The following is a 24,728-nucleotide window of genomic DNA, read 5'->3' on the forward strand; positions in this document are numbered from 1 at the left end:
CCCAAAAAGGAAAAAGAAACTACAACTTTCAGTCGACGCTTTTTTCCCTTCAGTGCAAAAATTCGCGGAAAAGAAACTGAAAGGAAAGAAAGACGAGAGATGAAGATATACTGGAGTGAGGATAGTCTACAGGCTGCCGCTGGTCGATTCCTGAACGCTGGCGGACTGCGATCTAGGCTGGGAGGTGATCATCGAGCGGCGCGGATGAACGTTTCGCCCAGCCTCATCGGCCGTCCGGGGTGAAGGTCAGGAAAGACCTCGCACCGCCCGAAGCCCAGGCAAAAGCCATGGCTGGCATCTGGCTGTTCCACGGATCAACCTCGTACTCCAGGGTTTTATTTTTATCTATCTGACGCCCGCAGATGGGCACGAGGAGTGACGACTTCACGCCACCGACCTGCGCCTTTTGTTTGTCCATATCTAGTTCGATAACTCACCGTCTATCAGAGGGACTTGAGAGTTCTTTGGGGGGGTTGAACGCAGGGGGATACATACCTTATATATATACTCGCACCTTCACGGCACAGAACAAGCTGAGCATTGAAAGAAAGGAGGCAAGCTGTGGTTCACAGTCTTTGGAAGATGCCGTTAGGATTCAATAATCCGCTGCCTTCTTCACTGGCAAGTATGTTGCGAATCTACATTGTTCTCTGGCTATGTCTGCAGAGTAATTAGTGCCACCAGTGTTGCTAACGTATACGTGCCGACTATAGGTGAATGTCGGAAAGCCAGCAAGATCCTAGTCTCGTTTATTGACCCGTCGGAGTCGTTTGGACCTGAGAAGGTCATTCCGCCAGAGATTCTCGGCCATGCAAAGGTTGGTGCTTTGCCCCCCCTCCTATAACTTTGTTTGGTTTCCAAGTGTCAAAAGTCTAACGTCCGCAGGGTCTGGCAATTCTTACTGTGGTAAAGGCGGGCTTCGTTGGCTCGGCTCGATTTGGATCTGGTGTCGTTGTTGCTCGGCTTGGAGACGGGTCGTGGTCTGCTCCCTCTGCCATCACAACCGCTGGAGCCGGCTTTGGCGGCCAGCTCGGCTTCGAGTTTACCGATTTCGTGTTCATACTCAACGACTCGGCGGCAGTCCGTACGTTCAGCCAGGCTGGCTCGATAACACTGGGAGGAAATGTCTCTGTTGCAGCTGGACCCGTGGGCAGGAACGCCGAAGCCGCTGGTGCGGCGAGCATGAAGGGAGTGGCAGGCGTATTCTCATATTCCAAGACCAAGGGCCTGTTTGCAGGTGTGAGTCTGGAAGGAAGCGTGCTGATTGAGCGGAAGGACGCGAATGCGAGAATGTACAACTCGAACATATCGGCCAGCCAGTTGCTCAGCGGTGCTGTACCCCCGCCGCCCGGTGCAGAGCCGCTAATGGCAGTTCTCAGGTCGAGGGCATTCTCGGGACGGTCTGGTACTACCTATGCAGAGAGGATGTACAACGACGTCCCTGTCTATGACGACAGACATGTTGCGGGCATGGGATATGAGGGCAGGAACCGAGCTGTTTCGGCCAGCGACTACCAGTACAGCGACCGGCCGCAGCGACACAATACATGGCAGGACAACGTCCATGACCGACAGTATACCGGACTGAATCGAGCGAACACTGTAGCGGGGCGTGCCAACCCGAACGAGACGTTTGATAGCTTCGGCCAGAGCCAGCGGGGAGTAGGAGGAGCGTTTGATGGCCGCCCCGCCCGTCCGACGGCCCCGAAACCTGTCTTTGGACAGAAACCGCAGTTGGGCAAGGATCAGGCCCTAGCCCTCTTCACCTTTGATGCCGACCAGGAAGGGGATCTAGGGTTCAAGAAGGGGGAGATTATCACCATCGTGAAGCGGACAGAGAAGCAGGACGACTGGTGGACGGGCAGGATTGGGAACAGAGTCGGTATTTTCCCGAGCAACTATGTCGAAGCCGGAAAGTAGACCATCACTCAACCACTTGCCGCCCGTTCTGCTTCATCCTTCTTTTCCCATTATTTTTCTCTTGTCGACAGCAATAGACCGTCATCTCTCCCACGAGCTGCCTTTTTTCCATCTTTCCCATCCCCTGCAGCGATGAATGCATGCATGGCCCTCCCGTCCTTTCTTGTTTTTTCATTTCCTTTGCAGGCGTTTTCCTCCCTTCTCTGTCTAGCCCAAGTTACCCTCCATGTACCTACCTGCCTATCAAATACACACACATATATATATACACGCACACACACAGACACACACAAACATCCTATCCTTTATCCCGGTAACTTGAAACATTTACCTTCTTATATCGTTGGAGGAGCCAGCCCGCGCTTCACTGAGCGGCAAGATTAAGGGGCATGTCTAGCGGGAAACAAGGCTGGCCGGAATAAACACCCTCCCCCAGCCGATCTGTATCAGCTTTCGGTAAACCGTCTTGGACATCCCATCATCATCTTCTTATTCTTCTCCGTGGCCGTCGTCGTCGTCGTCTCTCGGTATCCATAATAATCCATAACTCAGGAGGTGTCCAGTATGTATATCAGACTGCCTGTGGCGCCCAATGACCGCCCCGTCTGCGCAGGATCACGGTGACAGCGAGTCACGCCGACAGCCAGAGTGAATGCGAGCAGGCAGCCCTCTCGCACCTCGCAGAAGCCTGTCGAGCTCCAGGCGACGTCCGTAGACCTGTAACTAGATGCCCTGCTATAAATAAAGCGGATATATCAAGTATAATAAACGACCCCTGTGGCTGCATGCCTGGTCTCGTGTAGTCAGGAAGATGACCTTGCAGGATCCCCCGGGGGGCGTCTCTCCTGCTCTACTTACATATCCCCAGAGCCAGGTCTGTCTACTCACTCACTCACTCACTTCTGTCACCTAGCTAGCTGCTTAACCGCTTCGTCCCTCCGTTGCCGTGAATATTCTCCTTTGCTCCTCCTGGCCTTGTCCCCCTGCGTGGCTGCGCGCTGGGATCTTCCTTGCGCCCGAAGCAACTCCCACAGCGCACAGTCAACCCGCCGCTGGGAAAAAAAAAAAATATTATTATTCACCACCAGCCAGTCATAAAAAAGAAAAGAAGATAGGGCAGAAAAGACATCGACCAGACAGACGGACGAACTGACAGAGACGGACTAACTAACTAGCTAGCTGCTCGCTGCTCGCTGCTCGCTGCTGGTGCTGGCGCTGGCCTCTTCTTCGTTTCCCCCCTCCGCCTCTGCCGCGGCGCTGCTGCAAGCCCGAGATCGCCTTCTCGCTCTGCCCTTCTTTTTAACTAACGAACTAGCTAAAAACCTCCTATCGATCTTCTATCAACCCAGGCCCGGGTCTCCTCCATACTATCTATCTGCTTGCTTCAACTGTCCCTCTGCTGCGCTGCTGGATACGAACCGCGGCCACGGCCCAACAGCAGACCCTCCGCCCCCCTGTCCCTCGCCGTTAACAGCGCTGATATAGCAGGCCGTTCGCTCCCCTTCTGGCCTCGACCTCGTTGCCCGTCCTCGGGTCGACTGCTGGGCAGACAGGACAGGCAGACTCTTGCGCCGCTGGTTGCTGCTCCCTCTCTGCTGCCCGCGAGCTCGCCCTGCTCTACATGCTTCGATGACACTGTACAACAGCAGCTCAGTGCCCCGGCGGAATATCCCCCAGTCGGCCTCGCTCGCCCTGTTCCTTTTCTCTGCTGCCGCTGCTGGAGTGCCGTGCTTCTTCCCCCGTTAGCATGCAGGTAAGGGCCGTCCCGCGCAATCATTGCCATTACCTCCCCCCCCCTCCTCCCCTCTCTCTCGCCCCCCGTTCTTCTCCCTATAAACGGCCTTGTGTTCTCTTTCCTCCGTGAATGCCTCTTTTCTGCGGGCGTCTAGACCTCTATTGAGGGGCGTGGAGGGGGGGGGGGGGGTGTCATTCTAGTTTATGGCGGATGGATATACGCAGTTCTGACCCGTTTGCAGGCCTCTACAGACAGTTACCGCCAGCCAGACAACCGAGGCGCTTCGTCCAGGCGACTGGCCCATCTCTCTATCAGTGACGACAACCGCCATGTTACGGAGGCGATTGGATACATGTACAATGACGCCTACGACGGCAGCTCGGCTGGAAGTGGGAGTGGCAGCAGCCATGGAAATGGAAGTGCGAGCCCGAGAGACTCGAAGCGTCTGAGCTATCTATCACAGGAGGAAAACCTCTCGACAAACCCCATAAACCGGACCATGGCGGCGTCCTCGTCTCCCGGCTCAGCTTCGGCGTCAGGCTCCAGCACGGGGGGCTCCAAGGATCGAACTCATCTGCCCATCCGCTCCAGCTCGATAAACGGTGTCAACGGCCACGGAAGCCCGTCACGTCATACGCTCTCTCCCAACGATAGTACCGGCCAACTCTCCCCCAGCCGGAGCCATTCTTCTTCCTCTGATGGGCCGGTCTCTTTCCCCCTGACGGATATAGACTGCCAGTCTGACCCTGCAACCGTCGCCCAGGAGCTCAGTAACCTCGCTGCTCTTCGCCGTATGTCTATGGACGTAGGCTCCCTTGACCCGGATTTACCTTCGTTTGGCGGTCTTGTGTCTTCAATAGCCCCTTCTCCCTCTGCGGACGAGGACGACGCATCCCGTCTCTTCTGGGTGCCCGCACATCTTCACCCGGGCCTCGCTCCCAAGGAGTTCAAGTCTTTTCTAGACAGCAAAGCCGATCAGATACAGCGGAGGTCTGGAGAACTCTCGCCCACCGAGGGAGCAGCGCTGCTGCAACGCCAGGGTTCAGTAAGCAGTTTGTCGCGCAAGAAATCACTGCTCTCACGCCAGGTGGACAGTTCCAGCATTGGAAGAGAGGATTCTAGAGTGTCGAAAAAGCCAAACCTAGCAGCCCTGTCCGAAGAACCACGAAACCAGTTTGGGACTTTTGCTGATGAGGACGTGCCGATCCTGCCTCCTGCGCCACCGGGCTCTAGTTTGCGCCGTTCCAGGAGAACAACCTACAGAAAAGGTAGCCTGAAGGCAGGAGAGCGGGTACCTCATTCAAGACGAGCTGCAAGACAGTCGGATGTAAGCCAGTCGGAGGATACTGCTGATAATTCAAGCATCAAACGATCGTCTACACCTACCAAGGAGCCTCCCTTGCCGGGCCTGACCAGGGTATCCACAGATCCGGCAGGGTACGATAGTAACGCAACCAACTACTCGCGGCCAGCCCGGTCAAAACCAGGATCACTGTCCTCAGCTTTGCCTCCCTCTGCCACAGAGACGGCCCCTGAGCACAACCATACACCCGCCCGTGCCAGTGCACCATCCCGTACGCAGCAATGGGCATCCCAACCCAGCGAACAGCCCGCTGCTTCACTGCATCATCACTCACTCTCACAACCACAATTGCAAACACAGCCCATTGAACCACCCCGGACAGACTCCCTACGCTCAACAGGCGGTAATAACAGCAACACAACCACCACCTCAACCACCCCCATCAACACCAGCAACCAACAACAAAACCAGCTATACATACCGGAGCGGAATTCATCACATCACCCACCTCCCTCGCTCCCACCTCAAGCACCACTACCCCCAGAGCCTGCCACAGGTCGAACGTCCAAGAGAGCCGGGCTTATCATACCAACCAAAGAAGCTCCTCCCATCAGCGATCCGTTGCCCAAGATTGTTACCCCAGCATCCTCCCATGCTCAGAGTGTTGTCCAAGAACGTCGAAAATCCGACGAAAAAGAAAAGGATAAAAAGGGCAAGATTAAGAAGGACCCGGAGGTGAAAAAATCAGGCTGGCATTGGCGACGAGGCGCAGCATCCGAGGAAAAAGAGAGAGAGAAGGAGAAGAAGAAAGAAGAGGAAGCAAAACGCAAGACGTCGAAGTCATACGGCAAGACGGATAAACCACATGACAACGCCCGTCTTGACCTGCTTCAGACATCCATCGACGGACAAGCTCCTGCCAAGTCTAAAGAAAGAGAAAGCCTCGTCCTCGACCGCCCTGACGTTGACGAAGAGCTTCGCCCTGCCCGTAAGGAGCAACTACGCAAATCCTCCTCTCCTCCTCCCAAAAAGGAAAAGGAGCCGTCTCTATTTTCATCTATCTTTGGTGGTAGCAAGAAAAAATCCAGCTCACATGATTCCCACTCCCGAAAACATTCGCGCTCTCGCGTTCGTTCACCCTCGCCAGAAATCAAATATTATAACCTTAAGGCTGATGTCGACTACAACTGGACCCGCTTTTCGATCATGGAGGAACGTGCCATATATCGCATGGCCCATCTCAAATTGGCCAATCCACGGAGAGCTCTATATTCACAGGTTCTTCTGAGCAACTTCATGTACTCATACCTCGCCAAAGTGCAGCAGATGCACCCTCACATGGCACTACCAACCTCACCCGCCAAACTCAAGGCGAAGAAGAAGGATACGCAGCAGAGTCAAAATCATGGTCAACAAAAGGCGACAGACGATCCCTCTCATTACCAAGATGTAGACACTCCTGCTTCCCTTGCCTGACCATCTTCTCATTACTTACATAACACAAAGCTAACGCTCCCTTCTAGGGCCATGACCAAGACTCATATGCAGAAAATGGAGATTCGCAAATGTACGATTATGACCTTGACGATGGATATGAGCAGTCTCAACATTCTTCGAGTCAGGGATATGATTACTCAGATGGACGAGCGGATGACCACGATGGTATGTGGTAGTTGGTAACCTGTTATATATACATAGCTTGGTTACAACACTATATTTTCCCTCGTACCTCATCTCCCTAGACCTTCAATATGCCTCTGTCCATACCCCCTCGTTCCTTACTCTTTTTATACTTTGCGCTCGCCCACTCCGGGACCCAGAGATGGGAGCCCTTCCATACACACACATTAGATATTCTACTCATCTTTTCCTTCCTTTATTTTGATTCTACTGGTGGCATAGCGGGACCGTCTTTCTTGCTTTTCATTTGGCTTTTTATCTGCCCCGTCCTTATCTCCTCGTTATAAACGTATTAACGCATGTTGAATGGTTCTCCCATGTACACTGCTTTTCTCCTTTAACGGAACTGGCCCCCCTATCTTTGTTTTTTTTTTTTTAAGAAAAAAGAAAAATCACGAGTCATCTCTCTCTCGAGTCCTTATCAATAGCCAGCGAGCTAGTCATTCCAATTTCTCCCCTAGCCCGACAAATATCCACCAGCCTGTATTTTGTGTGAATGTGCGGCCTTTCTCGCAGTCTGGCGTCGGTCGATGTCACATTATATCCTTGAATGATACCACCAGCCTTGCGCTTGTAACCTTAGTAATCACACTTCCTTTGCTCCAGACTTCTGAGTCCCGCTGCATCTGACGGGTGGTTTCGGATCTGAACGGGTGATCCTAGCGGTGGCGGGAATAAGCTCGTAGGAAAATAAAGTGGATAAACCAAGTAGTTATCGGCCCTGGCCTCGAGCCCTCTAGTGACGACCGAGGGGTTCTTCAGTATTCAAGCCACACCAGTGAGCATTCTCCTCCCACTATTGGGGACCTCGGATTAGCTTGACTTCCCTGATTTTCCTAGCCATACTCCATCAAGCTTTTCTCTCCACTGCCAGCTCCAGGCCACCACCGCCAAACACTTGAAAATAATATTAGCCGCCCGTACGACTGCTCGGCTATTATAGACTTCTATTACTCAAGCTCCCTTACCTTATTATATAGCTGCAGGAGATGTTTTCAAATGGCTTCTCACTTTGTATGTAAGGGACTACCTATTCTATATATCCAAGTAGATAGCTGTCTGGCTCTCTGACAATGACGTCATCTTCCCGGTCGTTACCTAAAAATAAAGTTAACTGCACTTACCTTATCTTGTCTTCACAGCACAAGCCGCATACAGTGTAGCTTCATTGAATACGCAGAAACCCCAGACAACAACACTCTGTACAGGCTGCAATATATTACGATATCAAGGATGAGATTATCTTGAACATTGTTTAAAAGACTAGGTTACTTGCCCGATGGTCAATGCACGACGGCAAAAAGTATGGGGAGAAGATCATGGAGTCACTGGACTCCAAAGGCAGTATGGAAAGCTTTGGAGATTGATAGACGAACCATACTTCAGATGTTGAAGGGTGGTTTACCTCCAACGATTGTGATAGCAATGTACGCTTTTCCATTTGTTTGTCCAGCAGGTAGAAGCATAGAGTTGACATTGAAGAAATAGGTATCAGTCAGACTTAGTGACAGGAGTCTCACAGAACTACGGGTTTTTATCTGCAATTATTGCTGTGGTAGCCCAATGCCTCCTACCCCGGGCAAGATTCACCAAAATCATGATATTCTCCCTCAGTGCACTCTGTGTTTCCGCCTCAATATGTTGTTTAGGAATATATTGTGTGGTCAAAGCGAGAGAACACACAACGCCTCAGGGGAAACCAGCTGGCGGATATAATGCAAGTGCCTGTGCGGTAGCAGCTATATGGTTTTTATTCGCTATTTGGTAATGCAACATCTATTATTGATTAGAATTCTTCCTACGGTGCTAACTATATCTTGAAAATAGGCTTGTGAACTCCATTCGTGCATTCAGGCCAATAGAACTTCAAGCACCAGCTTCAACCTTTTCTATGTTCATTGCAATCACTATGACTAGGGCAGGCGTGATAACCTCGCTCTCCTCTGGGCTACAGGGAGTAAAGAGCTTGCTGCTCGCATTTTTGATCGGCTTTGCTATATCGACAGGTGTCTCTATATTCATCTTACCCACGACAAGTCGCAGTACCTTCTTTCATTCAATCAGAGGATATCCTACAATAGTGAAGGAAATACTGGATAGCCAGATAGCATTTGTGAAATGCAGTGAGGAAGAAGGGCCATGGCAGCTCACTCGACGCGCCACTATAGCTCGACGAAGGACCAATTCAGTTCATATGTTGCACGGAAAAAGGAGGAAAAGGGATAATAAACAAAAGGAACCTACGGAGAGTGAATCAAAGGCTTCTCAGTTGAAAAATGCAATCCGAAATCTCTCGTCCATCCACTCTTCTGCCCGTGCAGAATTATATTTTGCAAAACAGGAGATTGCCTGGGGTAGACTAACTGCGGAAGACCTCGAGACCCTCTTTTCTCTGCTGCGTTCCATCCTACTTCCTCTTTCTGGAATTGCTATGCTTCCGGAGGTATTTCGAAAGCTAACCAAGACAGTGGAGGCTGCAGACATGGATGAGGTCCGCGTTACTGATTATGGGTATAGGCCAGTGGTGGGAGGACGCCCAGCTTTGATGCCAAGTGAGTCGCAATATGAAATCCCTGAGATCACCGAGCACTTTGTACAACCGCTTTGCGAAAGGCTAGAAACTGCCTCTGGGCTTGTGGAAGCTGGGTTCCAGCATGCTTTTATAACTTTAAAGCTAATAAAGCCGCCCAAAAGCCGTGGAACAACTTCTGGGTCTCGAGATGAGGAAGCACCTTCAGAAAAGTGTGTACCCGGGAATCCGCATTTTGTTACTGAATTCGAACAGAAATTAAACAATTATCTTGCTCTGCGGAAGCATCTGCCAGAAAAGTGGGCAACGCTCACTGCCTTTGCTCCTTTCCATGAACGAGGCAGTATTGCACAGGAACCCCGTACTATTCAAAAGGAGTTTTTCGTTCTCCTATTCATTGGCCATCTGCAAGATATTCTGCTTCAAGCAGTACTAGATCTGGTATATTTTGCAGAAAGAAAGGTTGCCGATGGGACAATAAAATCAAAACGGCTCCAATTTCCAGAACGGGAATACGTAAAGCAGTGGTTCTTCGCCAGTGACCCAGAAGAGAAAGATGATGGCAATAAAGAAGAAGATACAACAAGCAGAAGGAGACAGGAAACGGACAATCGTTACTCCAAAGACCAAGATCCTTTAAAGTCCCGATACCCTGATCCGGAGCATATGCCTCCTACAAACACCTGGCAGAGAATCGGCTGTGGAATCAGGGCCATTTCCCATTTTCTGAGTTCTGAACAAAGTTCGTTTGGTGTCAGAGTTGCAATCGCAGCATTTTGTGCTGTGATACTTGCATACCTGCCGCAAACCCAGGCCTTCTTCTTCCGGGTGCGCGCTATCTGGGTTGTGATTGTCATTCTCATTGCGATGAACCCTACCAGTGGGAATTCTCTTTTTGGTTTGATGGGTCGATTTATAGCAACAATATTATCCACCATCCTCGCACTCGCTGTCTGGTATGTTGTTTATGGGAAAACGGCAGGCGTCATCGTGTTAACATATGTGGCCAATTGCCTTCAGGTCGGTATCTTCCTGCTACCCATCGAGGATTACGGTAGCCCATACTAACCAATAAAAGTATTATCCATATATCAGAAACCCAAGATTTATCCCCCCTACTATTATTGGGGTAGTTACTTTCAACCTCATAATTGCCTTTGAACTGCTGGTATTCCCACTACCCTGTCTCTAATGCACGATTGAAAAGATTCCTTTGCCTGACATGATATAGTCTCGGAAACTGGGGATAGAGAAGGTAGAATCATCTGGCCTCCCCTATTACCCAGTATACCTATTCGGACCGTACCGATGTGTTGCTGTCATTGTAGCCTGTGCGATTTCTTACTTCTGGGTAGTGTTTCCAAGCCCAACATCAGCCGGATCCCGAGTAAGAAAAACGCTAGGCAGGAGTCTGTTTGTCCTGGCAAACTTCTATAGTTGCATGCACACCTCAATAGAGGTATGGATAATCAAGAGCAAGGGGATATAAATGACAGCCAGTCACCTGGACAACTCCTCGACCGTGCTAGGACCAAGCTGTTAGCAGAAGAAATGGCTCTATTAAAGAGCTTAACAATGTTCAGCGATTTCACGCGGTATGAACCTCCAATAGGAGGTCGATTCCCGAAGGAAACTTATGACAATATCATTTCTGCAATCCAAGCTATCCTTACCAGTATGGACTTGATGGCACTTGCAACTAGAAATCTTGAGCGTATGTCAGGATACAGCCCGGCCACAGATGTGGTTGATGACAATTCGCCCGGTGCGAGAAGGAGACCCAGCAGGACCGCAGCATCGAGGCATCAAATCGCTGAGGGAGAAAGGTGGATTCAACATCTGGCTGAGGCAGCTAACTCACCGGAATTCCGTTCGGGAGTGATCACCTCTGTGCTATACCATCTATCGGCTGCCGTTACAAACTGCCTCTGTCTGCCACCGTACCTAGCTCCTCCACACCCTTTCCCGCTAGCACGGAGGCTGCGGCACATAAACGAAGATTTGTTGAAATTCAAGAATGTGGAGAACCCCTCATTTGCCGCTATAATTGCGATTGAAGTCTTGAGCTCCATGGTAAGCTCGAATTTAAAGACATTAATGAGGTTTGCTCTCCCTTTCAGTTATCCTTAATTTTATGCCGCTCTCGCTAATGTGTTTCCAATTAGCGATGTTAAGCGACTTGTGGGAGAGCTCAACTTTGACGTGTATGTTCGAGAACACCGGCGTCACGTACGGGAAGAGAGACACTATTCGGACGAAACAGGTGGGAGTGCAAAAGGGAATTGAACGAAGTATTTCTCCCTCCAGCTCTTTGCGATTTATATTTATATCAACAAAATCCGAACTATAACTAGCTTACATAAGAATTAGCTAATGATAAAGTGACTAATACATTAGTAATTATCCTTAACCACGTGACTGCACTCCGCATTTGGGGTTTCTTTAAGAGTTCTCGATCGGCGTCGAAGGCAAGCAAAAAGAAACGACGGAAGTTCGACATCCGGACCATCATTTCGTGCGCATTTTACATCTCTGCTTAAGTATATCTATATACCCGAGAGGGTCAAGACCAGGTTTTATATCTGGATGAACTATATAGATTACTCGATGGATTACAGGTAACGGCATCTCCTCTCTCCCACTTCTTACTTCCCCGGCCTGGAGCTCTTCCCCCCCACTTCTCATACTCCGCATACAACAGCTCCGGAGTTGCTATCTACAGATACGGATTTGGAGGCACATATCCTACATTAATTCTTTAGAAGGATCTACATAAAGATCTTAAGTGTGTCTTGAAAATATCATGTTGTAAGTCTTAAGGCCCATTCCCCAGTCACCTCTGCTCCTCCCGGCTGTTCATATCCATTATACCTTATCTCAAGGTTTGGTTGACATAATGCTGAATTAATCCTCCTAATATAGCAGCGCACTAGATTCATTCAAATGGTTATCGAACAGTCGAGCTGACCACCCATAGCTTCCTGCCCCCTCCGGCACCTCGTTATGTAAATCCAGTCGCATACGCTGCCGGCACGTCGAACGGTCTACCAGTCCCCATAACCGAAGTTATCAACGTTTTAAAACATCCAGAAGGAGGCTGTCCTTTGCAAGTTGGTGAAGGTATACTACATCACCTACTGCAGCCAGGACTGGAATTGCTACAGGCATGCTAATTAAAATGCGTCCAGGGACATATGAGCTCAGAGAGGACGTTCATCTTGCTACGCCGCCGCCGCACCCTTCGGAGCCACCGTTAATAAATCCAAACCCTTTAGCTACCGGAATTACTCCACCAACTGTTGGTGTAAAGCTTTCTCTTGCTATTCTGAAACCCAGTGGTGCTCAACTCTACAAAACCAACACTCGAACAAGCATAACATCAGACCTACGAAGCGTGAATGAGAGTGATAGTGCTGGTCGCTCATCAAGTGAACCCCATGTAAACGCATCTACTCAGGCTCCACCGTTCGGTGAGGGCAGCCTTGCCCTCGCTAACAGTGGAGGCAAAGACACAACTGGATCAAAGAGAAGGAAGCCAAAGAACAGTATTCAAAAGAGCGGATCATCGTTCATTTCTCGGGTCATACTCCAAGATGCAATGCTAAAGAAGGTCGCCGAAAGGACCCATGATAGCCCCTTCGTGTTCGCCAACCTCAACCGATCCTTTCAATGGCTGGACTATTCCGTTCCCAACAAGCAGGAATTCCTTACAAAGATCCTTTTCACCAAGGCGCATATTCTTAGTCATGATGTGAATCAGATAACTAAAAGTATGAATCATCTGGATTTAGCCATGGGATCTTCGGCAGGAGATATTATATGGTACGAACCATTCTCACAAAAATACTCCCGGATCAACAAAAATGGTGCTATCAGGAATTCACCGGTAAACCACATTAAATGGATTCCAGGGTCTGAGAATCTATTTTTAGCTGCACACTCGGACGGGTGCTTGGTAGTATATGACAAGGAGAAGGATGATTCACCGTTCACACCCGAGGAGTCGGATAATATTACACTGTCTTCTGGTGAAGGAAGCCAAAGCAATACCCATTCATCTTTGTTCAAAATTTTGAAATCGGTCAACTCCAAGAATCAGCGCACCAACCCGGTTGCGGTTTGGAAATTATCCAACCAAAAGATTAACAATTTTGCATTTTCTCCAGATCACCGCCATTTGGCTGTAGTTTTGGAAGATGGAACGCTAAGGATTATTGACTATTTGAAAGAAAAGTACGCTATTGCTTTTACACTTCTTACATATGCAGTTGCTAACGGGCTTATTCAGGCTACTTGACTTATATACAAGCTACTACGGAGGCTTGATCTGCGTGTGCTGGTCACCAGATGGAAAATATATATTAACGGGCGGCCAAGATGATCTGGTATCAATCTGGTCCTTCCCGGAACGCAAAATCGTTGCCCGCTGTCAAGGACACAATTCTTGGGTGTCATGCGTTGAATTTGACCCATGGCGATGTGACGACCGAACTTATAGATTTGGTAGTGTTGGCGACGACTGTCAACTTCTTCTCTGGGACTTTAGCGTAGCTATGCTACATCGTCCCAAGGCGGTGAGAATTCCTCGTGGCTTTAACTCTAGCAATTAATAATGAAGAATGCGGGACACTGACAATAACGCCACAGGTTACAGCACGCCATAGAAGCAACCCCCAGTCTCCTAGCAACAGACCGCATGCAGACAGCCTTACTACACGAAACATGCGTTCTGATTCTCTTCGACCCGGGGAGGAGTTTGATCAAACTATAATTCACCCTGTCGAGTTGTGGTCGAGAACAGCACAACTACCACCAATCATGTCTAAAGCCGTAGGGGAGGATCCAATATCTTGGTTGGGATTTTTGCAAGATTCTATCATGACCTCCTCACTTGAAGGTATGTGTGAGATGATCCGTGGATAGCTGGACCCTTTCTTTTTTTACATTTTGGTGTTGCTTCGTCATCCTGACATCTCTCAAATTTAGGGCATATTCGGACGTGGGATCGGCCAAGTGAAACTGCGGGTGAACCGAATGCTTCCGCGGCCGGCTCATCCGTAGCCGTTGGCTCACTTCCTCGATCTATGGATGGGACCCAGAACCCGTAGATACCGGCCTGTATAGAAGTTGATTGGTGTTCGGAGAACCTACTTGAAATTTCATCCCTCTCTACACATCCTATCCTCATCACCTATGATAATAGCCCGTTGGCCACTGATTATCGGTAGCTGCGTATGTACCATCTATATTTGCTTCGATAGCGAACAGATTATTATGCTTTTTTTCTGTCCCGATGATGTTCATTTTGACAGCTGCCCGACGATAAAGGAGCCGAGTAATGAGCAGTGAGTGAAGATCTTGTAGAAAAGACGTATTATTCCATTATTAGACAGACAACACAAAAAGGTATATTATTAAGTACTGTTGGTACAAAGTACGTGTATGACAAAATAGTATGGGTGAAGAAGAGTAAGAAAAAATAGTCGGAGAACGAAGGTGATTAGGTGGCTAAACGTTGATCCTCTCGCTCTGGGGCATCATTAGGTCTCGTTACTTATTTATTTAGAAGTTTTAGGTGGTCCTATGAACGGTCGATTAGTTATGCTGTCTCTCATATGAAGCTAATGAGTTGAAAGCGAATATCTTACCAGTCCTTCGAATAAACCTTCTCCTGTGGTGGCACAGGTTGGTACGACGTACCATATCCTGTCCTTGAGTTGAGAGAGTTGCAGTTTTTCAGTGACTTCTTGTGGGCTCATAGCTGTAATTTGGAGTACGCTGTTAGCTGGCTGTAGATAGAAGAAAAACGTAGAGGAGGGAGCGAGGAAGAGAGAGTGGGCAGGAGAGTGGTCCGTACCTCCGGGGATATCTTGTTTATTGGCAAAGACTAATAGGAGGGCCTCCTTCATTTCACGGTCAAGAATGATTCTGTGTAGTTCCTGACGGGCTTCATCGATACGGGCACGGTCATTTGAGTCAATAACGAAAATCAGTCCTTGTGTGCCTGCACGGGGTTCTTCTGTCAGCAGCTGTCTATGGTCGAGATGAATGCCAGGTGCGTCGTACCTGAGAAATAATGTCTCCACAATGGTCTGATTTTGTCCTGACCACCAACATCCCACACGTTGAATTTGACATTCTTGTATGTCACGGTCTCGACGTTGAAGCCGACGGTCGGGATGGTGGTGACGTCCTGGTTTAGCTTGAGCTTATAGAGAATGGCTGTTGACGGTCAGCATAGTCAGCAAACAGGCAGGCAGGCAAAAGAGAGAGAGAGAGAGAGAGAGAGCTGGAATGTGATATGCGGAGGGGCAATCTCGTACTTGTCTTCCCGGCAGCATCCAGCCCAAGCATGAGCAGCCTCATCTCCTTCGATCCAAAGATCTTGCCCATGAGCTTCGAGACTTGGCCGCCCATGGTGAATGTGTTGAGCGTGTGAGTATTCGTTTAAGCGCAGGGACGTTTTATCTGGCGGACACAGGTATGCAGGTTTCCGGTATACGATGCGTTGATCAGCAGAGGGACGTTAACAGGTTCTTCTTATTGCTTTCTGGGCTGAGAGGACGGCGGTCCCTTCGAGAGACACGGCGAAGGAAAAAGGCGGATCTGAAGAAACAATTTGAAACGGGGGGCGGAGGGAGGAATAGGGAGGAGGGTGGTTGGTCAGGGAAGAGTCAGGAGTCAATTGCCGCGCGCGCAGGGAGCAGTTCTCGCTGGAGGGCCAAGGGGCGGAATCGGCAAGATAGGCGCGGACCACAGGCGCTGGGTCTGCTGCTTTTCCGGGCGCGGGAGAGCTCGCCGGGCGTCTTCTCGCAGGTGCGGCTGGCGACGTTTTGCGGTTCGTTGGAGCTGTTCTGCCTGCTTCCTCCGAGCAGAGCACTCTCACCCCACAGGCAGCTCGCAGTTCAAGGAACTATCTGACCTGTCGCGGCGTTCGGTACCCCGTAGGCGTCGAGAGGAGAGAAAAAAGAAATTTCTGGTCAATTGGGCTGGCGTAGAGCTGGCGCAACCGCTTCACATAGTCTGCCCTCGATCGCGGCTTCGTCGGTCTGCCTTTATGCTGCGTTCTTCAGGAATCAGGCTCGCGTCGTTCGTTCCGGTTCTTGCGATTCTCCTTTTTTTTTACCCCTGAGGTTGTTTTATGTCGTTTTTTTTTTTCTTTTATTTTCTTTTTTTTTTTACCTTTTTTTTTTTTTCCTTTTCGAGGCTTTTAAGGTTTAGGGATGAGTCACGTGTGGCAGGCAGGTGACAGACTAGTCCCAAAGAGGTAACTACCTTCCGGATGACTAAGAGGATGACTAATAGCAGCAAGAAGGAGACGGCGAGAGGGCGGCGGCGACGGCGACGATGGTGGTGGTGATGGTGATGGTGATGGTGATTACCATTTGTTTATATAGCTAGCAGGAGAGAGATGAGTGGCGGGTGATGAAAACGAAAACGAGCGGAAGGGTCGCCAAAGGGGAAGCCAGTGAACCGAGATGGCCCCTTGCATGATCGCCCGGAGACACCCTTGCTGGCGTTTCAGGCGGGCGACGGAATTCGGGAGGGAGCTCGCTGGGCTTAACTGCCTACATCGATGGAGCTATAGGACGGAGGTACGGAACAGTATTTTAAGTAGACTGCAATACAGAGTGGGTGGCTATGGGTGTGACTATTTGAATAATGCTTTAGATGCAGCGGTGACACCTAGTTGATGGGGGTATCTCCCTCGCTATGCTGAAGAGAGGCGCTATCGTCAAACTACGTAAGACGGTACGTACTCCGTAGCCTCTGTACTCAAACATGGGTAGCTCGATACTCGGCAGCATGTTTAGATGAGAGGGTTCTTATAGACAGGGGGTAGGCCAACTTTACATGGAAGCAGTCAGGTTTCTGGAAGTCCACGCATGCTGGAATCTCGTTGAAACAGGACAATTTAGGGCCATGCTTCATGTGTGAAGCCGCGTCAGGTTGGTGAGAAAATTGGTAGGTATGCAAGCGAGGCTTCAGCATCGAACGTGAAGTACTCTATACTCCATACAGTCCTTGAAGAGTTCTCCGCTTGGCCATCACTAAGGAGTCAAGTTAATAGTTTTATGGCGCCATGCACAACTGTGGCGTGTTGAACCGAGAGAGCCTTGCCATTGCATGCAGCTTTGGCGGTGCGCCTTGAGGAAACTGGGTCCTTCGCTCAACTTCACCGTGGTTCCCCGGTAGTATCGTTCATGGCAGCAGGAAGTGCCCTCTTTGATTATTAGCAACCGTATTTGAAGGCTTCCTTGCCAGCCAGAATGAAACTCATGATGGCCGTTGCAACAGTCGGTTGACGTGGAACGCCAGTTCCAGAGTGAGGGGTCATGTTCAGGGCTTGGTGAGCCTCAAAATAATCTTATAAACCTTCTCTTACGTTATGATTGTCTCAGGGGCCGTCTCGTTGGGATTTGTGCCTTTTCCGCTTTTTTGCTTTTGTCATCCCCGGCGAATGGGATCCTGGAATAATAACAAAGAAGATTGTGCCGCAGAGTACCGTTGATGAGGCTCGGGGTAAGTCAGCCTATCATGACATGCAGGTATCATCCCAGGAAGCCCTTCTGGCCCCGAGATGTGCACGTCCCTAGGAGGGAATACAACGCAATATGCGCATGCTTTGTCCATCTTTGCTCAACTCCACGATTTTCACTGGATGCCATCCAAGACTCCGCATGCGTTGTTGGCATTTAACTGCTCGGGCACATGATCTTGACATGCCCGCAGTCTCTCTCTCGAGCCTGATGCCAACGACAGTGTGGTCGTACTGAGGGTATTTATCCGGATGCGACGAGAAGCACGACGAAGATCATCTTGATATTAATGGTCGCTATCTTTAGCCCTCCGATTGACTCTTGTTGGATATTCCCAAATCGTTTAACAAGATAACAAAGCATTTGTCTCCCCTTAACTCCTCCAGCCAAATCGCAGATTCGAGCTGCTGCTGCCTTGCTGTCTTTTCTTTCGTCTCTTTGCCTTCATTGATTTCGCTCTCGGGCCAGGAAAGAGTCACGTGGTGCACCAACTCGGGGTTCCCCAAAAGGCTCTCTCAGCAGCTTTCTTTTTTTTCGCTTTTGGTGCAGCGAGAAACAACAAAGTACGTCGATATTGAGAAGTTGACTGGTTGTCATTGAGAGCTGGAACCCAGTCGGGACTTCAGAATGCACTTTGTTCAAGAGCCAACTTACCTGTTCCACTAGGTTGGAGTCACGGCAAACACCTAAATTGGTCCTGTGTTAGTAGACCGGGGCTGGCAAAGATAGCACAAAATGATACCCTAAATGACAGCGCAAGCTGGACTTGAGTTTTTACTGCCGTAGCTCTGATGGTCTCTTCCCAGCCCCTCATGTAACTGGAAGCACGGCGCGCTGTTGCGTCGATGGTCCCAATGCTGAGCTACCTTGTCATTGGGACGACTAAGAAGCTCCCCGTTCTCAGGCAAACAAACCGTCGCTCGGCGAGAATATGCAGTGTAATACCACATGAGCCAACTTCTCTTGGGATCAACTATCTTGTCTTGCAGGTCCGTTAATACTAGTGACGGATCCGAGTGGTTTCTCGATCAACTTCGGTTCCCAATTTTGGGCAGTGGATATGAAAATGCACCTCGACCACACTCTCTATACGAGAGCAGGGTAGCCATGGCAGAGAAAACCCTTTCTATTAGGCAAGCCTGGCTCCTCTGATGCCTGGTTACCAATGAACTGAACCCCCACTGCGTCATTGGGCTGGTGACTATGTAGTTCGACTAGGATGGCACATATTCGCGCAGGGATCCGGAGACCATAATGTACCGGGAAAGAGGGAATAAAAAAAAGAATAAAGAAACCTACAAAGCAGATGTGGTGAATGTTACATAAATGAGATGTTATCAACGTCCCGAGTGTACTATTAAAGTACACCAAGCGCTCCTTCCCGCGCAGTCGCTCAGGAGTGTGCATACAACAATTTCATCCTCGCATGTATCCGTGGCAGAAATCACGCATCAAGTTGTGAAGTAGGTCGTCCAAGTTTATCATAATGGAAGAAGTTGATTTGGTCGTTGTTGGCGCAGGTAAGTCGGTTATCGGCTCGACACGACGCTGACCAAGTCAGTTCCAAATACTGACCACTGGCGGTTAGGACCATACGGTCTAAGTGCTGTAAAGACATATCTGGAAGTTTATCCTTCTGCCAAAGTGGTTGTTCTGGAAGCAGAATCGTCCATTGGAGGGGTATGGGCAAAGCATCGTCTCTACAGTACTCTATGCACAAACAATGTCTTTGGCTCACTTGAGTTCCCGGACTTTGCCATGGATGCGGAGACGTTTGGTGCAGAGAAGGGCAAACCTATACCCGGACAGACTGTGCATGCATATTTGAATGCATATGCAAAGAAGTTCGGTCTGACAGATAGAATACGTCTTCGAACGAGACTCATTTCTGCCGAGCATAGAGATAACCCATCGTCCTGGCTTCTCACTGTTGATGCAAACAGTGATGGAATGGAGGCTGCGGTTGGAAGCACTTCGACTCTCCTCACTCGGAAATTGATACTGGCAACCGGTCTCACATCACGGCCACATCTTCCCAGTTTTAAAGGCCAGGAAACATTTGATGCACCGATATTTCATTCTCGAAATATGCCAAAGTATGAGAATGAACTGTTGCACCCAGACAAGACTGTGGTCGTATATGGCGGGGGGAAAGCTGCCTGGGACATGGCCTATACCTGTGCAGCAGCTGGAGCGTCTGTGCACTTTGTTATTCGTGAAAATGGCCGCGGCCCTGCGTGGATGTCCCGGCCCAGGATCACACCGCTCAAGATATTGCTTGAATACCTGCTTCTGACCAGATGCACGACATGGATGTTTCCTTGTATCTGGGCCACAACGGGGCCAACGAAATTTCTGCATGAGACTTGGCTTGGTAAACAACTCGTCAATGGCTTCTGGGCCTTGGTAAAGAACGACGTGGTAACCGCCAATAAGTATAACAAGCACCCAGAGGTCAAGAAATTGACGCCCTGGCTTGATCCGTACTGGGTATCTACGTCACTGAGCATCCTGAACTACCCGAGTGACTTCTTTGACCTAGTGAGGAGTGGCCAGATCAAGGTACACATTGCCGATATCGATTCTCTGTCCAGCCGGACGGCGCATCTTTCCAACGGTACCTCCCTTGAGACTGATGCTGTGATATGTGGAACCGGCTGGGAAGCTCGATCACCGATAACGTTTCTGCCTGAGGGGATCGACGAGCTGCTTGGAGTGCCCTGGGCTCCCGAGCCGCTGGACAAGTCACTCCTGGAGGCTGCAGATAAACATATTCTGAGACAGTTCCCGCAGCTCAAGGCCTCTGCCAGAGTGAATGAGCGTTTTAAGCACTTCTCTGCGGACGCTGAGACTCTCTCTTCTCATCCATACCGGCTGATTCGATTCATGGCGCCTCCCAAGCTAAAAGACCGATCGATTGTCTTCCTTGGGATGGCAGCCAATATAGACACAGCCATCACGTCTCAGGTGCAAGCCCTCTGGGCCACTGCATATCTCTCAGGCCAGCTTGAAGCGTGTCCGCTGGTCCCCCGGCCGGCTGAGCCCAAACCGACGGCAGAGGAAGACAAGACAGACTGGGAGGTAGCCCTCTACTCGCAGTTCAGCATATGGCGGTATCGAGAGGGCATGCGCATGCGTAACCCGGACTTTGTCCTCGAATCCATCCCCTATATTGATCTGATGTTGCGAGACCTGGGACTGCAACGCCGTCGCAAAAAGGGGTTCTTCCGGGAGCACTTCACCGTGTACCGGCCTCGAGACTACCAGGGAATGGTAGATGAATGGAAAGCAAGGAATAAGACAAAATCATCCATCAGCACCGACGAATAGGGATGTAACTCTTTTCTTCTTGCTTCTTTTCTGTTGGTATCTCCTCGTTGCTGCAGCGTAGTTTTGATATTCTCCACCTCAGCCTCACTTCACGCCAGCCAAGGGCGAGGCTGATAGCTTTAACTAGATATAAGCACACGATATGATGAAATGCATTCTTCCCGTGTCTTTAAAACAAGACATCCTATTTTTGGCCCTTGCCCTGAGGCTGGGGGGACAGTCAGATGCACGGCGGGTGGAGGACAGCTCAAGCTCGAAACCGTTCTGCCTGTTGCTGTCTCAGTTTCTATGGATGGGATAGCTAGTTAGCAGCCAGCCAGCCAGCCAGCACTGTATAACTACTCTGTGTGGGCGTATATATAAACTGAGCGAGGCCGCCAGGCTGACCGGCTGGCCCCTGGGATCGCTGCATCTCAGCAAGCGATGGCCGACATCCACAGCCTCCCGGTCGAGATCCTCTATCTCATCCTCTCCTTCATCAGCGCAAGCCCGCCGCCGACCGCAGACGAGCGCGCACTGCGAGACCTCCCCAGCCACGCCGTAACGTCTTCCAGAACGACCGACCTCAAGAGCGTCTCGCGTGTGTGCCGTCAGTTTCGAGAGTTCTCCCGCGAGCACCTGTTCAGCTTCTGCCGGTACGAGCTGCGCGACCAGGACCGGTTCCTGGCCTTCATCAGCCGCCATGGCCTGGCCGAGCACGTCGAGAGTGTCACCGTCTCCGTCCGCAGCATCTTCCCCGGCAGCGAGAAGCAGCAGTGGTGGAAGACGCTGTTTGCGGCCCTGAACCCGACGACCGTCACCGTTGTTGCGCCGCCGTTCATGATCGCGGACATGGCGCAGTGCGCCCTCCAGGGCGACAAATGGGCCTTTGACATGCCGCTGCAGACCATCCAGTTCCGCCAGCAGCAGCAGCAGCAGCAGCGAGACCAACAGCCTGATACCCAGATGGTCACACCAGCCGCCGAGGGAGAGAATCGCGGCGGCAGCGGCAGCGGCGTCGACGATGACGATAGCTTTCTCACCGCGAAGCCGTGGACGCAGCTGCTGTTTAACGAGGGCTCGTCTCTGCAGGCGTACAGCGTGGAGGATTACTTCCGCCTGCGTCCTCCATCCGTCGTCAACTACTGGGGCTCCGTCGACCCTTTGCAAGCGGTCAACCTCCCGTATCCTGCGTCTGCTATCTCGCGGCTAACCTCGTTTCGCTACATTGCCGTCTTCCCCTTCTACAGCCATACTAACCTGGTGCTTAAGCTGTTCCGCAGCATGACCAACTTGCGCTCGCTGGCCCTGCAGCTCTCGCCGCCGGAGTGGAGTGATATATTTGAAAAGGAGCAGAAGAACTCGACCATGGATCCGGAGAATGCCTGAATGGAGTTGGAGACGGGATACTCGCTTGTCCCTCATTCGGTGCGGTATCTAGGTGTCCATGGCCGTCTGGTCGAGTTCAGAGCTCTGGATTATAACCTACCGCCGCAGAGGAGCTATGTTTTCAGAACCATGCATCAGGTCCTTAATCTCGCCTGGCAGCATGACGGGCACGGCCGATGGGTTAAACGGCCGGCTGCTTCGAACACGCCAGGCTGACCCATTTTTTTTAACACACCTTGTTTTGTTGACTTACTTTGGGAGGAGACCAATTTTGGATGGCATTCATTGATGCTGGTCCTTGTTCAAGGCGTTGGATAGTAATACTAATCTACATGTTTTGTTTTTAATGAATGAATGATTGAATGAATGATTAGCGTGGATAAATCAATGAACTAGCCTATAATTTACACATTGGGACTAAGCAAGAGCATAAGAAGAGTTGGAGATACAAAAAACCGCAGGTAAAAGGTACAGAAGTCACAGAGAAATAACAATATACCAAAACCCCATTTTACACCTTAGTTGGAATGCTGCAGTCCAACTTCACTTAGCCTGACTCCCATCCAGACGAGGCATTAACAAAAATAGCAAAAATAGGTAGAAAACGCAGGTGTGTGGAGAAACAAACAGGCAACAGAACTGGGTTGCCCCTTTATACCTTATAGAGAGTAAACAGTAATATAGCTTATGGGCAGATAGCCAAGTTAGATTAGCTATAGCCCAGCAAACACATTGAGATATCCTCTCTTAGTTAACTGTGTAAAGTCAACATAGACACGTATATCTGCTCTGTCCTTTTGGCCTGTGGCAGCATCAGCATTAGTGTTTGCCTGGCTACCGCTAGCAGCATCCTCTGCACCAGCAGTTCCCGAACGAGCAGTCTGGTTCTCTGTATTTGTGCCAGCCGCAGCGGCGGCGGCGGCAGCTGCAGCAGCTGCAGCACCACCAGCCCCAACTGCCAAATCTGCCAGATGCTCAAGGGAGCGCTGTTCGCTGGATCCCACGGCACCAGAGCCCTGCTGCGTGGACCGGAAAGCGGCGACCTTGACTTCAATCATTGCACGGAAGCATTCTCCCCATGATCGAGTGTAGAATATATTGCCAAACTCTTCAGCTGCTGTGGTATGCTTATCGCGTTGACTGATGATCTGGAGTGCTTTGTCTAGGGATATCCATGCATCTGCTGCCAATTCGGGGAGGTCTGTGGATTCCAATAAGGTCATAATGGCAAGAGCCAGGGCGTGATGATGGAATGGCGATGTGATGAACTTATCTGAGTCGGAGTGCTGCATGAGAAGGTCGAGGATGACTTGTGCAGGGTATAGTACCTCAGCAGGGACGGATGTATAGAGTTGCCTTTTCAAGAGGAGGGTGAGGGTCCAGAATAGTAGTGGGCAAACGGATTCGGTGTACGTTGTGCTCATTTCATCATCACCAGTGGGTTCATGCCAGGACTCAAGGTCCTTGAGACGTTTGAGTTGGCCGTAGTAGAGGCGGCGGAGAGAGTGACTGTTCATCCGTCCAAACGAAGGGTGAACAGTGTTGTCGAAGAGTACTTCGATGATTTCGGAGACTGATGTCGAATAGCCTACATTGTGCCGTTAGCAATTTTTTTTTTTTTGTTTTTTTTTTTTTTATATATTCTCGATGTGAGACTGGAGGGTGGTTGTGGGAACATACGGGCAAGCTGTAGAGAAGCAAAGCTGAGGATACCACGATCTTCGGGCATAGCAGCTTCAAAAACACCAAAAACATCCCGACCAGCCACGCTTAGGCTATGCCAGCGAGACAAGATCATCAGGACAGTCCAATTCCTTCTTGCAAGATTGCCGTCAGAATCAATGTCCTTGTCATCTATGTTACAGCTATCAAGCTGATCATACGACCGCGCGAGATGATGCGCGATAGGGAATGCAGCATCAATGAGAACCGTCTTACTAATCCCGTTCTGACCATGGAGATTTTCCGGGCCCCTGGAATCGGCATCGATGATCAACAGGGTAAATGTGAAGAGGAGGACAAAATTAACCGCCTGGGCCCGGGAGCGAGGGTCTTCACGAAGACTTTCAGTTAAATTATCCTGTGCTCTTTGAAGGTTTGGAGTTTCCTGCAGCGACTTTTCCGCTCTCGACGGGTCAGCCCCTGTCACAGAGAGTAATGAGTGCAAGAAAGCTTTTTGAATCTGGCGGCTGGCTGATTTAAGGTACTGGGAAAGTAGATCCCGGGAGTTCGGTAGAACTGGGAAAATAGGGTGAATGTGCTGATAGTAACTAGTACCAAAAGTGTTAGTGATTGATTGCACTTGTTATTTTTTTTTTTTTA

The 24,728-nt window shown here is 50.1% G+C and overlaps 9 protein-coding genes across 9 annotated transcripts; 7 read left to right on the forward strand and 2 right to left on the reverse strand.

Moving 5' to 3' along the window:
• Window positions 1–582: 582 nt before the first annotated feature.
• Window positions 583–1,920, forward strand: TRV_01228 (DUF500 and UBA/TS-N domain protein; the record flags this gene model as incomplete). Its single annotated transcript, XM_003024564.1, has 3 exons — window positions 583–625; window positions 714–817; window positions 886–1,920. The coding sequence occupies 3 exons, from the start codon at window positions 583–585 to the stop codon at window positions 1,918–1,920; spliced, it is 1,182 nt and encodes a 393-aa protein (XP_003024610.1).
• A 1,629-nt stretch (window positions 1,921–3,549) lies between these two features.
• On the forward strand, window positions 3,550–6,434 carry TRV_01229 (telomere silencing protein Zds1, putative; the record flags this gene model as incomplete). Its single annotated transcript, XM_003024565.1, has 2 exons — window positions 3,550–3,661; window positions 3,856–6,434. The coding sequence occupies 2 exons, from the start codon at window positions 3,550–3,552 to the stop codon at window positions 6,432–6,434; spliced, it is 2,691 nt and encodes an 896-aa protein (XP_003024611.1).
• A 2,095-nt stretch (window positions 6,435–8,529) lies between these two features.
• On the forward strand, window positions 8,530–10,236 carry TRV_01230 (uncharacterized protein; the record flags this gene model as incomplete). The annotated part of the gene is made up of 1 exon (XM_003024566.1): window positions 8,530–10,236. The coding sequence occupies one exon, from the start codon at window positions 8,530–8,532 to the stop codon at window positions 10,234–10,236; it is 1,707 nt and encodes a 568-aa protein (XP_003024612.1).
• Window positions 10,237–10,629: 393 nt separating this feature from the next.
• Window positions 10,630–11,298, forward strand: TRV_01231 (uncharacterized protein; the record flags this gene model as incomplete). Its single annotated transcript, XM_003024567.1, has 1 exon — window positions 10,630–11,298. One exon carries the CDS (start codon window positions 10,630–10,632, stop codon window positions 11,296–11,298), a length of 669 nt encoding a protein of 222 aa, XP_003024613.1.
• A 1,048-nt stretch (window positions 11,299–12,346) lies between these two features.
• TRV_01232 (uncharacterized protein) lies at window positions 12,347–13,465 on the forward strand (the record flags this gene model as incomplete). Its single annotated transcript, XM_003024568.1, has 1 exon — window positions 12,347–13,465. One exon carries the CDS (start codon window positions 12,347–12,349, stop codon window positions 13,463–13,465), a length of 1,119 nt encoding a protein of 372 aa, XP_003024614.1.
• A 1,324-nt stretch (window positions 13,466–14,789) lies between these two features.
• On the reverse strand, window positions 14,790–15,585 carry TRV_01233 (uncharacterized protein; the record flags this gene model as incomplete). The annotated part of the gene is made up of 3 exons (XM_003024569.1): window positions 14,790–15,187; window positions 15,235–15,390; window positions 15,492–15,585. 3 exons carry the CDS (start codon window positions 15,583–15,585, stop codon window positions 14,790–14,792), a joined length of 648 nt encoding a protein of 215 aa, XP_003024615.1.
• Window positions 15,586–19,194: 3,609 nt separating this feature from the next.
• Window positions 19,195–21,038, forward strand: TRV_01234 (flavin-binding monooxygenase, putative; the record flags this gene model as incomplete). The annotated part of the gene is made up of 2 exons (XM_003024570.1): window positions 19,195–19,228; window positions 19,297–21,038. The coding sequence occupies 2 exons, from the start codon at window positions 19,195–19,197 to the stop codon at window positions 21,036–21,038; spliced, it is 1,776 nt and encodes a 591-aa protein (XP_003024616.1).
• Window positions 21,039–21,461: 423 nt separating this feature from the next.
• On the forward strand, window positions 21,462–22,406 carry TRV_01235 (F-box domain protein; the record flags this gene model as incomplete). The annotated part of the gene is made up of 1 exon (XM_003024571.1): window positions 21,462–22,406. The coding sequence occupies one exon, from the start codon at window positions 21,462–21,464 to the stop codon at window positions 22,404–22,406; it is 945 nt and encodes a 314-aa protein (XP_003024617.1).
• Window positions 22,407–23,119: 713 nt separating this feature from the next.
• On the reverse strand, window positions 23,120–24,612 carry TRV_01236 (uncharacterized protein; the record flags this gene model as incomplete). Its single annotated transcript, XM_003024572.1, has 2 exons — window positions 23,120–23,994; window positions 24,087–24,612. Coding segments are annotated over 2 exons (1,401 nt in total), but the record flags the coding sequence as incomplete, so codon positions are not given.
• Window positions 24,613–24,728: the final 116 nt, after the last annotated feature.

The sequence above is a fragment of the Trichophyton verrucosum genome, assembly GCF_000151505.1.
Source record: "Trichophyton verrucosum HKI 0517 chromosome Unknown contig00102_1.f1.exp, whole genome shotgun sequence".
NCBI classification, from domain to species: Eukaryota; Fungi; Ascomycota; class Eurotiomycetes; order Onygenales; family Arthrodermataceae; genus Trichophyton; species Trichophyton verrucosum.